The sequence below is a fragment of the Taudactylus pleione genome, unplaced genomic scaffold (genome assembly GCF_031769625.1).
Source record: "Taudactylus pleione unplaced genomic scaffold, aTauple2 ptg000132l, whole genome shotgun sequence".
Taxonomy (NCBI): domain Eukaryota; kingdom Metazoa; phylum Chordata; class Amphibia; order Anura; family Myobatrachidae; genus Taudactylus; species Taudactylus pleione.
In genome coordinates, this window is record NW_028284534.1 from 201,167 (window position 1) to 216,152 (window position 14,986).

General features: G+C 48.9%; 1 protein-coding gene across 1 annotated transcript in view; it reads left to right on the top strand.

Moving 5' to 3' along the window:
• The window catches only part of LOC148523468 (attractin-like protein 1), a gene marked incomplete at its 3' end in the record, with an annotated part of 317,484 nt that overhangs the window by 190,762 nt on the left and 111,736 nt on the right, over positions 1-14,986 (top strand). Inside the window, exon 8 of the mRNA XM_088473211.1 lies at positions 3,065-3,320. Coding sequence (XP_088329337.1) covers positions 3,065-3,320 — 256 coding nt within the window. The remainder of the gene's footprint in view (positions 1-3,064; positions 3,321-14,986) is intronic.

Here is a 14,986-nt window from a genome sequence, read left to right on the forward strand (position 1 = left end):
CCTCCCTGATGGTATTACATGATGGATAAGTACCTGACTGTATTTCTCAGCATTGAGGACACCAAGAAACGGGCAACGTTGAAGACCATAGACTCAGTGTTTGGCCAAGGAAACTTAGTGCATCAGATGAAAGACACATCATGCTTACTATTAACACTTCTACTTTTGAAAGCATTTTTACTTTGCAGCATTTTTTCCACACCTGCCTAATACTTTTGCACAGTACCGTATAAATATATATATGTGTGTGTGATTGTATGTATTTATTTTTGCTCCAAACCTCTTGTGTGCTTATTACCTGCACTATATAGCATTGTGCGCTGCCATATTTACCATTTTCAGTACTCGCAATGATGTCACTTCCTGCACCTGACCCAGGTACATGAAGGGGAGCGAGCCGTAGCTGCAAATTAGGTTGCTTGCTGAATAAAACCCACAGCCCTTCCAAACAGTCCCACAAGTCCTTGCCTGGTGACGGATTTTGCACTTGTAGGTGTTTCAAGCTCTGGGTGTAGCACTAGCAGGACATGAAGCTCTGGGTGTAGCACTAGCAGGACATGAAGCTCTGGGTGTAGCAGTAGCAGGAAATGAAGCTCTGGGGGTAGCACTAGCAGGACATGAAGCTCTGGGGGTAGCACTAGCAGGACATGAAGCTCTGGGTGTAGCACTAGCAGGACATGAAGCTCTGGGTGTAGCACTAGCAGGACATGTAGCTCTGGGTCTAGCACTAGCAGGACACGAAGCTCTGGGTCTAGCACTAGCAGGACACGAAGCTCTGGGTGTAGCACTAGCAGGACACGAAGCTCTGGGTGTAGCACTAGCAGGACACGAAGCTCTGGGTGTAGCACTAGCAGAACATGAAGCTCTGGGTGTAGCACTAGCAGGACATGAAGCTGTGGGTGTAGCACTAGCAGGACATGAAGCTGTGGGTGTAGCACTAGCAGGACATGAAGCTCTGGGTGTAGCACTAGCAGGACATGAAGGTCTGGGTGTAGCACTAGCAGGACATGAAGCTCTGGGTGTAGCACTAGCAGGACATGAAGCTCTGGGTGTAGCACTAGCAGGACATGAAGCACTGGGTGTAGCACTAGCAGGACATGAAGCTCTGGGTGTAGCACTAGCAGGACATGAAGCTCTGGGTGTAGCACTAGCAGGACATGGAGCTCTGGGTGTAGCACTAGCAGGACATGAAGCTGTGGGTGTAGCACTAGCAGGACATGAAGCTCTGGGTGTAGCACTAGCAGGACATGAAGCTCTGGGTGTAGCACTAGCAGGACATGAAGCTCTGGGTGTAGCCCTAGCAGGACATGGAGCTCTGGGTGTAGCACTAGCAGGACATGAAGCTCTGGGTGTAGCACTAGCAGGACACGAAGCTCTGGGTCTAGCACTAGCAGGACACGAAGCTCTGGGTGTAGCCCTAGCATGACACGAAGCTCTGGCTGTAGCCCTAGCAGGACACGAAGCTCTGGCTGTAGCCCTAGCAGGACACGAAGCTCTGGCTGTAGCACTAGCAGGACACGAAGCTCTGGGTGTAGCACTAGCAGAACACGAAGCTCTGGGTGTAGCACTAGCAGGACACGAAGCTGTGGGTGTAGCACTAGCAGGACACGAAGGTCTGGGTGTAGCACTAGCAGGACACGAAGCTGTGGGTGTAGCACTAGCAGGACATGAAGCTCTGGGTGTAGCACTAGCAGGACATGAAGCACTGGGTGTAGCACTAGCAGGACATGAAGCTCTGGGTGTAGCACTAGCAGGACATGAAGCTCTGGGTGTAGCACTAGCAGGACATGGAGCTCTGGGTGTAGCACTAGCAGGACATGAAGCTGTGGGTGTAGCACTAGCAGGACATGAAGCTCTGGGTGTAGCACTAGCAGGACATGAAGCTCTGGGTGTAGCCCTAGCAGGACATGGAGCTCTGGGTGTAGCACTAGCAGGACATGAAGCTCTGGGTGTAGCCCTAGCAGGACATGGAGCTCTGGGTGTAGCCCTAGCAGGACATGGAGCTCTGGGTGTAGCACTAGCAGGACATGAAGCTCTGGGTGTAGCACTAGCAGGACATGAAGCTCTGGGTGTAGCACTAGCAGGACATGAAGCTCTGGGTGTAGCACTAGCAGGACATGAAGCTCTGGGTGTTGCACTAGCAGGACATGAAGCTCTGGGTGTAGCACTAGCAGGACATGAAGGTCTGGGTGTAGCACTAGCAGGACATGAAGCTCTGGGTGTAGCACTAGCAGGACATGAAGCTCTGGGTGTAGCACTAGCAGGACATGAAGCACTGGGTGTAGCAGTAGCAGGACATGAAGCTCTGGGTGTAGCACTAGCAGGACATGAAGCTCTGGGTGTAGCACTAGCAGGACATGGAGCTCTGGGTGTAGCACTAGCAGGACATGAAGCTGTGGGTGTAGCACTAGCAGGACATGAAGCTGTGGGTGTAGCACTAGCAGGACATGAAGCTGTGGGTGTAGCCCTAGCAGGACATGGAGCTCTGGGTGTAGCACTAGCAGGACATGAAGCTCTGGGTGTAGCCCTAGCAGGACATGGAGCTCTGGGTGTAGCCCTAGCAGGACATGGAGCTCTGGGTGTAGCACTAGCAGGACATGAAGCTCTGGGTGTAGCACTAGCAGGACATGAAGCTCTGGGTGTAGCACTAGCAGGACATGAAGCTCTGGGTGTAGCACTAGCAGGACATGAAGCTCTGGGTGTAGCACTAGCAGGACATGAAGCTCTGGGGGTAGCACTAGCAGGACATGATGCTCTGGGTGTAGCACTAGCAGGACATGAAGCTCTGGGGGTAGCACTAGCAGGACATGACGCTCTGGGTGTAGCACTAGCAGGACATGAAGCTCTGGGTGTAGCACTAGCAGGACATGACGCTCTGGGTGTAGCACTAGCAGGACATGGAGCTCTGGGTGTAGCACTAGCAGGACATGAAGCTCTGGATGTAGCACTAGCAGGACATGGAGCTCTGTGGTGATATATTGTTATAAGATGCCATGTTACTGTCTCCTGTCTAAGTATCACATCTCCTCATAGAGACGCTGTAACGTCCTGTTCTCTCCCCCAGGATGAGATCTACATGTTCGGAGGGAAGATTGAGGCCAGCGCAGGAAACGTAACCAATGAGCTTTGGATCTTCAACATCTCCAGCCAGTCATGGACGTCCCGGACGCCCTCTGTCCTGAACCATGGGCAGCTGTATGCGGTGGAGGGACACTCGTCGCACATCGTGGAGCTGGACAGCCGGGAGGTGGTTATGGTCATCATATTTGGCTATTCTTCGGTCTACGGCTACATCAGCAACGTACAGGAGTACTATATAAGTAAGTTCTGTGCTGTGTGTATGGGCAGAGGGGGCACTGTGTATATAGGGAGTTGCCGATGGCAATCAGTATATAGGTCATGGTGGAAGACGCTGGGCTCGCCTTAGTGTAGGGTATACAGCTGTCTCTTCTAACACTAAGTCATGATAGTAAATCAAGATTTTAGGGGGACGTGTAGAAGTGGGAAGATCGCCCATAGCAACCAAACAGCTTCTAGCTATCGATGTCACTCAGCAGTGTGCAGGGGTGTGAGTGGAACGTGAATGGGGTGTGACACCTTTGTCATTGCTTTCAGCGTTACAGTGTGTGCAGTTTGCTGTTCCTGCTGCGGTTGTCTGAGCAGCTGAGGAGTGCGAGCATCAGGAGCAAGTTATGATCACTGCATGATGCCATATTTGTGTAAGCGCTCTTCCCACATCCCTAGTCGCTCAGTAACTGCCTTTCTGCAATATAGGATACAGCAGAGTTGTGTGTGTGTATCTATCTATATATATATATATATCACAGTAACAGAATATTTTCGCCGTGATGCCATGTGATTTGCGCTGTGAGTACATATAACAGCCCCACGCACCATTATAGAGCATGTCACGGCAGCTCCCACTCAGAATACAAAGCTGGTTATATGCCGGTATAAAGCCCTCATCTATCACTGACACAGATATATGAGGAGGCCCCCTTGGATATACTGTAGCAACATGTAGATGTCTTCATATGGTGGCACTGAAAGCGTGAAATACCTGCCCCTCAGCTAGCCATCACCCGCGGCCCCCTGCCCCTCAGCTAGCCATCACCCGCGGCCCCCTGCCCCTCAGCTAGCCATCACCCGCGGCCCCCTGCCCCTCAGCTAGCCATCACCCGCGGCCCCCTGCCCCTCAGCTAGCCATCACCCGCGGCCCCCTGCCCCTCAGCTAACCATCGTCCGCGGCCCCCTGCCCCTCAGCTAGCCATCACCCGCGGCCCCCTGCCCCTCAGCTAGCCATCACCCGCGGCCCCCTGCCCCTCAGCTAACCATCGCCCGCGGCCCCCTGCCCCTCAGCTAGCCATCACCCGCGGCCCCCTGCCCCTCAGCTAGCCATCACCCGCGGCCCCCTGCCCCTCAGCTAGCCATCACCCGCGGCCCCCTGCCCCTCAGCTAGCCATCACCCGCGGCCCCCTGCCTGCTCTGTGGCCACACAATGATATATGATGGGAGTGATACTCCTTACGCTGAGGGAGATGGGCTCACGTCTGTATCCTGCAGCCTCCTGCAGCTTGTCACCCCGTATTATCTGTGAAAAGATCAAGGCAGCGATGGCTCAGGTGTTGTGTCCGGTGAGATTACAATCACTCGCACTTAAAGGCGAAATTATGATTTATGGGGAATTATTCCACGTTCTTCCCAGACTGTGGAGCTCATTCAGACCCGCTCGCTAGATGCGTTCGCTCGCACCCAGCATAGGCAAATCCGGCACACACCCAGCAAGGCAGGCGATCGCATGGCAAGGCATACGTACGCCCACTATGACTCGGCGTGCGATCACTTTGTGTATGCAGGCGCCCACCAGCCTATCTTAAAACGCCAACTTGCGCACGTTATCTCCAGGAAGTGCATGAAACCATTGGTACATCGAGCACCATCGGATGCGATCACAGCGCTTGAGGTTGATTGTACCCTGCCGCAAGCACTGCGATCACTTCAGTGTGAAATACAACCAGGTGACGTGTACAATGGTGCTGCCTGTTAATTATGCACGCCTATGAAATGGCGTTGTAACACTCAGGCACGCCTGCGTTCGCACCTCCACTCCCCCGTTTCTAGTGACCTGCCCCTGTCACCACCCACAAACGGCTTCTCCTGACACTCATTCAGCTGGGCTATCTATGCACAGCGAGCAAACGCTTCCCGATCTCTCGCACTGGTTAGCGCACGTGCATTTCGAAGCATGCGCAGAAAGCGACAATCGGCCAGCTACGAGCGAATGCATCCTAGCCAGCGGGTCTGAATCAGCTCCTGTGTCCTAACAAAGCAACTAAATAATCCCCAGGATGAATTCTCTATCATCTAATTTACCTTCATACAACTGAGACTCTGTGTTGGGGATGCTGGGACTGCTAGTACCACAACCGCTGACGATAACCTAATGTTGGGTACACACCTGGCAGAAATATCTGCTGACCCGCCGTTTAGCCGATAGAGTGACCAATCAGGTAAGCTATACGCACTTACCGATCGGCGGCTCGATGTGTCTGCGCTGACATCACAACTGGTCGGGCATTTCAATTTGCCCACCCAGTTGAGATGTCAAACACCGGCAGTCGCTGTATCACACAGCAAGAGGCGCTAATATATCTGCAAAGCACTCCTGGTTTGCATTTCATATTATTGCCCTTTTAAATCCCACGGCCAGAACCGCCAACAAGCGAAGCCGCCGTTTAGTAAATACCCCCCCCCATGTTCCCGTCCTTTTGATGATAAAAACTGATTTAACAGGAGGCAAAGCTGATTCATGGGCACAGTCCGCGTCACGCGACCTTACCGTGTACCCAGCCAAGGATCAGTCACCGTGAAAGCGATCCGTGCGTTCAGAGAAGGGAAAACCTCCCTCACATCTGAGTATCTCTTATTTATGTATTTATATCTTTTATTCAGTCTAGTGCTGAAGGTTAATTGTGGAGCCGGTGATATATTGGCGCGCGCGCGCCTCTCACCTCGCCGCAGACACCGGTGAAGCTGTCGCTGCCCTTTCTTGCTGTACTCGGTCTAATGGCTGCCAGCAGCGTCATAAATCTCCCGAGGGGAATTATACGGCGAGTTTTACTAACTCGGATCATAAAGCCCTTTCTTATTCCCTCTCCCTGGGCCAGTCCAGAGGGAAATTTATTTTGGTTTCAGTTAGTAATACCTCATAAAACATCCGAGGTTTTCAATGAGCGGCTGAAGGTGACTTCCCACCTCTAATGTCTGATTAACGCTTTCCGGCCATTTGTATAACGTCCCAGCGTCAGCGGCCTTTTATACAGTGCGTATATTTCTATCATTAACATTAATAATCCGTCATCTCATTCACCGGCGCACAGACAGTGTCGTGCTGCCCAGCCTCCGGTTATCTGGGTATAGTCTGAGTGTACTTATAGTGACGTATTTACAGAGCTCTGCGCTGCGCATGGTACAAATATTCATACAGTATGTAAGAGCTCCACCTTTATAACGCCCCCATCTCTTTATAACACCCTCTGTACTTTGTATTCTACGCTGCACTAATATATCTAATACTCCGGAATGTAAAACCTGTACTGGGTGAGGTATGTTAGGTTGACAGTTCTCATGTAGACATGCTTAAAATTGACATGAGAATGTAGACATGGTCAAAATGTCGACATGCAGGTCTACACGGATGTCATGTCAACATGATTAGAATATCGAGCCCACAGTAACGTCCCTGGTGGTCCAGCGGGCACATACCTGGTCCGGGCAGCAGCCCCATCTTCAGAGTTGTGGAAACTTAATGCCGACATTTCATTACCTCTCGGTTCTTCCCAAAAACTGACTGGCTGGTAGATTGACTAATATGCAAATTGGTCCAACTAGTATTCTAATATCTCTGCCCCACTGGACACCTGTTATCCTGTAACATGTATCAGAGGTGGGCCAGTGATATAGACTGAGATGGGACCAGCTTAGTGTTATGCACTCACTTGGGCTGTGTCTCTTTAAATACATCGTTACTAATATATAATAATGAAACGTTGCATGTTTGTTGCTCAATCACGGCTAAACCTTTCAATCAATTGACTTTACAGTAATTTAGTTTACAGGCCGGGTTAAAACTTAGGCTGAGTTTTCCCATACTCCCACTCACACTCCCACTCCCACTCACATTCACCTTTTTTTAGCTACTGTCGTTCCAACGCACATGCGCGGCAAGGAACCCCACAACTCGGAGTACATAGTAAGAAGACCTGCAGAGCCGCCAGTCACAAGGGCCCCAAAATGTCACACTTATATAATATAATGCACATTTCATTCTACAGTACACATACAATTAAAGAACATGTACATACCCAACATGTTACATTCCAGTGACTAATGCCATTCAAAAACCACATTTAGCACAATCACAGTCAGTTTGTGTCAGAGAGATACTAAGCTTAAGTAACAAATACACAGGTTTCAGGCGACGTGCTGCACAGCAGTAAGTAAGTCTGACATTGCTTACCACAGAACCTCGGAATGGAGTAGCTCAGTCATTCCCAACCTCGGTCCTCAAGGCACACTAACAGTCCTGGTTTTAGTGATATCCATGCTTAAGCACAGTTGGTTAAATCAAAACAACTAAGGTACTAATTAAGTCACCTGTGCTCAACTATGGCTATCCTTAAAACCTGGACTGTTGGTGTGCCTTGAGGACCGTGGTTGGGAACCCCTGGAGTAGCTGCACGTAGTAAAATGTTGCTTATAATATGTCCAAATGTTTGGTCACAATGTGTACGAGTCTGTTACAATAAACATGTACAGTCTACTGATTGCTGTTAATTTTCCTTTCATTTGATATATGAATCATTGCACTGTATTTAAGTTTTTATAAGCATTCAAAGCTGAAAAACATTCAAATTTCAAAAAGTGTCCGCAATTTTGGCCACCACTGTGTGTCTGTGTGTCTGTGTGTGTGTGTGTGTGTGTGTGTGTGTGTGTGTGTGTGTATAATATATATATTTGAAAATTGGCCCTGACCCATGTCTTCAGTCTTGACACTGCGCCACAGGTTACTGGGATGCAGCTGACGGCCCCCAGCAGGATATTATTTTGCTGATTTTGGCGCTGTGACCGGTTCTCTGTGTGTTTGGGACGGTATAATTGTGATAATCATTTTATTGCTCACCCACAACTACAGTACACAAGGCCACATGTCAGAGGCTTGCAGTTAGATTGGAAGCGTCTGAGTCTCTGGCCGTATAACGTTATGCAGCGCTTTGTGTCTCTGGCCGTATAACGTCATGCAGCGCTTTGTGTCTCTGGCTGTATAACGTTATGCAGCGCTTTGTGTGTCTGGCCGTATAAAGTTATGCAGCGCTTTGTGTCTCGGGCCGTATAACGTTATGCAGCGCTTTGTGTCTCTGGCCGTATAACGTTATGCAGCACTTTGTGTCTCTGGCAGTATAACGTTATGCAGCACTTTGTGTCTCTGGCCGTATAACGTTATACAGCGCTTTGTGTCTCTGGCAGTATAACGTTATTCAGCGCTTTGTGTGTCTGGCCGTATAAAGTTATGTAGCGCTTTGTGTCTCGGGCCGTATAACGTTATGCAGCACTTTGTGTCTCGGGCCGTATAACGTTATGCAGCGCTTTGTGTCTCGGGCCGTATAACGTTATGCAGCGCTTTGTGTCTCTGGCCGTATAACGTTATGCAGCGCTTTGTGTCTCTGGCCGTATAACGTTATGCAGCGCTTTGTGTCTCGGGCCGTATAACGTTATGCAGCGCTTTGTGTCTCGGGCCGTATAACGTTATGCAGCGCTTTGTGTCTCTGGCCGTATAACGTTATGCAGCACTTTGTGTCTCGGGCAATATAACGTTATGCAGCGCTTTGTGTCTCGGGCTATTGGCTGCTCGCAGTGGTTGAAGCAGAATAAATCTCTGGTGTCCGTTACACTCAGCTCAGCAGAGAACGAGAGGCAAAGCGCAGCTTGTGATCCTCGTACTATTCAAGTGCTGGCGAATCCCCTGCTCGCTGTGCTGCGCGGCGCTGTTATCCTCCTTTCCTTTGTGTCTCCTGTTATACCTCTGACCTGTGTTACACAGGAACGTGAAGTATAGAAAGTCGGCTCTGAGAGACGCTGATGGGAATTTCGTATGAAATCTCCGCTCTCATCTCCAGGAAAAGTTTTATTTTTCACGGATTAAAAGCAAATTAGAAATAAGTTTGGATGATCTGCGGCGGCTCCTGTCTCCGCCTGACCTTTCATTGCAGCTTTTCACTGATAATTTCAGGGCAGAAAGAGGTTCTTGCTGTTCGGCTTCGCACAAAGTGTCACTAATTATAGAGAAAATGTTTGTGGTGATCAATAAATGATATAGTTAGCGCCGTTTAAGTGGCTGCCGAAGTGACGACTGGCCGCACAAACGTTATTCTCCAACATCATGTCACTATTTTTGTGCGATTTCAACGGAACTGCGCTGCTACTGCTACTGCTGGGAGCGGAGGTGTTTGCTGGGCAGAGTTTAACACACACACATACAGACACACACACACACATACAGACACACACACATACAGACACACACATACACATACAGACACAAGCACCCAGACCACACACACACACACACATACACATACAGACACACACATACACATACATACACATACAGACACACACATACATACAGACACACACGCATACAGACACATACAGACACACACATACACATACAGACACAAGCACCCAGACCACACACACACACACATACACATACAGACACACACATACGCATACAGACACACACACACACATACAGACACACACATACACATACATACACATACAGACACACACATACATACAGACACACACGCATACAGACACATACAGACACACACATACACATACAGACACAAGCACCCAGACCACACACACACACACATACACATACAGACACACACATACGCATACAGACACACACACACACATACAGACACACACACACACACATACACACACACACATACAGACACAAGCACCCAGACCACACACACACACATATACAGACACACACACACATACAGACACACACAAACATACAGACACACACAAACATACAGACACACACAAACATACAGACACACACAAACATACAGACACACACAAACATACAGACACAAACATACAGACACACACATACAGACACACATACACATACAGACTCAAGCACACAGACCACACACATACAGACACACACACACACATACAGACACACATACAGACACACACACACATACAGACACACACACACATACAGACACAAGCACACAGACCACACACATATACACACACAGACACACACACACACTCAAACATACAGACACACTCACATACAGTACACATACAGATACACACACACACACACATACAGACACAAGCACCCAGACCACACACACACACACACATACAGACACACACAGATACACACATACACACACAAACATACAGACACACACATACAGACACAAACATACAGACACACACATACAGACACACATACACATACAGACTCAAGCACACAGACCACACACACACATACAGACACACACACACATACACACACATACACATACAGACACACACACACACATATACAGACACACACACACATACAGACACAAGCACACAGACCACACACATATATACACACAGACACACACACACACTCAAACATACAGACACACACACATACAGTACACATACAGATACACACACATACACACATACACACACACATACACATACAGACAGACACACACACACAGACACATACAGTACACACATACAGACACATACAGTACACACACAGACACACACATACAGTACACACACACAGACACACACATACAGTACACACACAGACACACACATACAGTACACACACACAGACACACACATACAGACAGACACACACACAACAGTACACATACACATACACACACAGACACACAGACACACACACATACACAGTACACATGCACATACAGTACACACACATACAGACACATACAGTACACGCACACACACATACACACACAGTACATACACACAGTACACACACATACACATACACACAGACACACACACATACACAGTACACATACAGTACACACACATACAGACACATACAGTACACACAGAGACACACACATACAGTACACACACATACACACACAGTACACACACGTACACACACACAGACACACACATACAGTACACATACATACACATACAGACAGATACACACACAGACACACATACACACATACACAGACACACACACACACAGTACACATACAGTACACATACACACACACACACACAGTACACACACATACAGTACACACACACACACATACAGTACATACACACACATACAGACAGACACACACACATACAGTACACATACACACACAGACACACATACAGTACACACACACACAGACACAGATTTTGAAGCAAATTCTGTTTTGCCAAAAGTGCACAATGTATCAGGATTGTGTTTTTTTTTTTCCGTGAAAGGATGAAAGCATCCCGGCACCTTCTCTCCTTATATCATTCAGGTAAATCCGAACCAAAAAATGCACTTTTGCCAAATCAGAACCTTTTGCACAGTATGAGGATATTAGATCACTAGCTTCGGGGGGGATTGCGCAATGTGGCATCAGGTTGGGTACACACCTAACAGATATATCCGCAGATGATGGCTGTTCATACACGCTGACCAACCATCATCTGGCCGCAGGCCCCGTTGGCCGGGAGAGGTGGGGGGGAGTGCCGCGCCCCCATCCCCGCAGCCTCTGCTGCAAGTGTACGTTCTGCTTGTAGATTAGTTTAGTGCACTTCATGCATTATGTAGGAATCAATGACTAAAATAGAGAAAACACAATGTTCCTTAAAATGATGCTATATTCTTAATATTTAAATGTAGGGCGCTGTCTGCAGTCACAGTTACTGCGGTACGGTGTCACGGTAAATGCTTATCGTGACTTTTTTTAAAATTTCCAGAAGAACTGTTGTTGGAACAAATGACCTGTCCTCGCTGGAAATTGTCTTTTTTTCTTAAAGCAATATAGTTACTATATTTGCTTTATTTTTACATTATACTGCTACAAGCAGACAGTGAGAGTGCTACAAGCAGACAGTGAGAGTGCTACAAGCAGACAGTGAGAGTGCTACAAGCAGACAGTGAGAGTGCTACAAGCAGACAGTGAGAGTGCTACAAGCAGACAGTGAGAGTGCTACAAGCAGACAGTGAGAGTGCTACAAGCAGACAGTGAGAGTGCTACAAGCAGACAGTGAGAGTGCTACAAGCAGACAGTGAGAGTGCTACAAGCAGACAGTGTTAGTGCTACAAGCAGACAGTGATAGTGCTACAAGCCGACAGTGACAGTGCTACAAGCCGACAGTGCTAGTGCTACAATCAGACAGTGCTAGTGCTACAATCAGACAGTGCTAGTGCTACAATCAGACAGTGCTAGTGCTACAATCAGACAGTGCTAGTGCTACAATCAGACAGTGCTAGTGCTACAATCAGACAGTGCTAGTGCTACAAGCAGAGAGTGACAGTGCTGCATGCAGAGAGTGACAGTGCTGCATGCAGAGAGTGACAGTGCTGCATGCAGAGAGTGACAGTGCTGCATGCAGAGAGTGACAGTGCTGCATGCAGAGAGTGACAGTGCTGCATGCAGAGAGTGACAGTGCTGCATGCAGAGAGTGACAGTGCTGCATGCAGAGAGTGACAGTGCTGCATGCAGAGAGTGACAGTGCTGCATGCAGAGAGTGACCGTGCTGCATGCAGACAGTGACCGAGCTACAAGCAGACAGTGACCGAGCTACAAGCAGACAGTGACCGAGCTACAAGCAGACAGTGACCGAGCTACAAGCAGACAGTGACCGAGCTACAAGCAGACAGTGACCGAGCTACAAGCAGACAGTGACCGTGCTACAAGCAGCGATACTGCTACAAGTAGACAGCGATAATGTTACAAGCAGACAGCGATAGTGCTACAAGGAGACAGCGATAGTGCTACAAGGAGACAGCGATAGTGCTACAAGCAGTGATAGTGCTAATGCTACAAGCAGACAGTGACAGTGCTACAAGCAGACAGTGACAGTGCTACAAGCAGAGACTGACAGTGCTACAAGCAGAGACTGACAGTGCTACAAGCAGAGACTGACAGTGCTACAAGCAGAGACTGACAGTGCTACAAGCAGAGACTGACAGTGCTACAAGCAGAGACTGACAGTGCTACAAGCAGAGACTGACAGTGCTACAAGCAGACAGTGCTAGTGCTATAAGCAGAGACTGACAGTGCTATAAGCAGAGACTGACAGTGCTACAAGCAGACAGTGACAGTGCTACAAGCAGCGATAGTGCTACAAGGAGACAGCGATAGTGCTACAAGGAGACAGCGATAGTGCTACAAGGAGACAGCGATAGTGCTACAAGGAGACAGCGATAGTGCTACAAGCAGACAGCGATAATGCTACAAGCAGACAGCGATAATGCTACAAGCAGACAGTGACAGTGCTACAAGCAGACAGTGACAGTGCTACAAGCAGTGACAGTGCTACAAGCAGAGACTGATAGTGCTACAAGCAGACAGTGACCGAGCTACAAGCAGACAGTGACCGAGCTACAATCAGACAGTGACCGAGCTACAATCAGACAGTGACCGAGCTACAAGCAGACAGTGACCGAGCTACAAGCAGACAGTGACCGAGCTACAAGCAGACAGTGACCGAGCTACAAGCAGACAGTGACCGAGCTACAAGCAGACAGTGACCGAGCTACAAGCAGACAGTGACCGAGCTACAAGCAGACAGTGAGAGTGCTACAAGCAGACAGTGAGAGTGCTACAAGCAGACAGTGATAGAGCTACAAGCCGACAGTGTTAGTGCTACAAGCCGACAGTGATAGTGCTACAAGCCGACAGTGATAGTGCTACAAGCCGACAGTGACAGTGCTACAAGCCGACAGTGACAGTGCTACAAGCCGACAGTGACAGTGCTACAAGCCGACAGTGACAGTGCTACAAGCCGACAGTGCTAGTTCTACAATCAGACAGTGCTAGTGCTACAATCAGACAGTGCTAGTGCTACAATCAGACAGTGACAGTGCTACAGACAGTGACAGTGCTACAAGCAGACAGTGACCGAGCTACAAGCAGACAGTGACCGAGCTACAAGCAGACAGTGACCGAGCTACAAGCAGACAGTGACCGAGCTACAAGCAGACAGTGACCGAGCTACAAGCAGACAGTGACCGAGCTACAAGCAGACAGTGACCGAGCTACAAGCAGACAGTGACCGAGCTACAAGCAGACAGTGACCGAGCTACAAGCAGACAGTGACCGAGCTACAAGCAGACAGTGACCGAGCTACAAGCAGACAGTGACAAGTGCTACAAGCAGACAGTGACAAGTGCTACAAGCAGCGATACTGCTACAAGGAGACAGCGAGACTGCTACAAGGAGACAGCGATAGTGCTACAAGGAGACAGCGATAGTGCTACAAGGAGACGGCGATAGTGCTACAAGCAGACAGTGATAGTGCTACAAGCCGACAGTGACAGTGCTACAAGCCGACAGTGACAGTGCTACAATCAGACAGTGCTAGTGCTACAATCAGACAGTGCTAGTGCTACAATCAGACAGTGCTAGTGCTACAATCAGACAGTGCTAGTGCTACAATCAGACAGTGCTAGTGCTACAAGCAGACAGTGCTAGTGCTACAAGCAGAGAGTGACAGTGCTGCATGCAGAGAGTGACAGTGCTGCATGCAGAGAGTGACAGTGCTGCATGCAGAGAGTGACAGTGCTGCATGCAGAGAGTGACAGTGCTGCATGCAGAGAGTGACAGTGCTGCATGCAGAGAGTGACAGTGCTGCATGCAGAGAGTGACAGTGCTGCATGCAGAGAGTG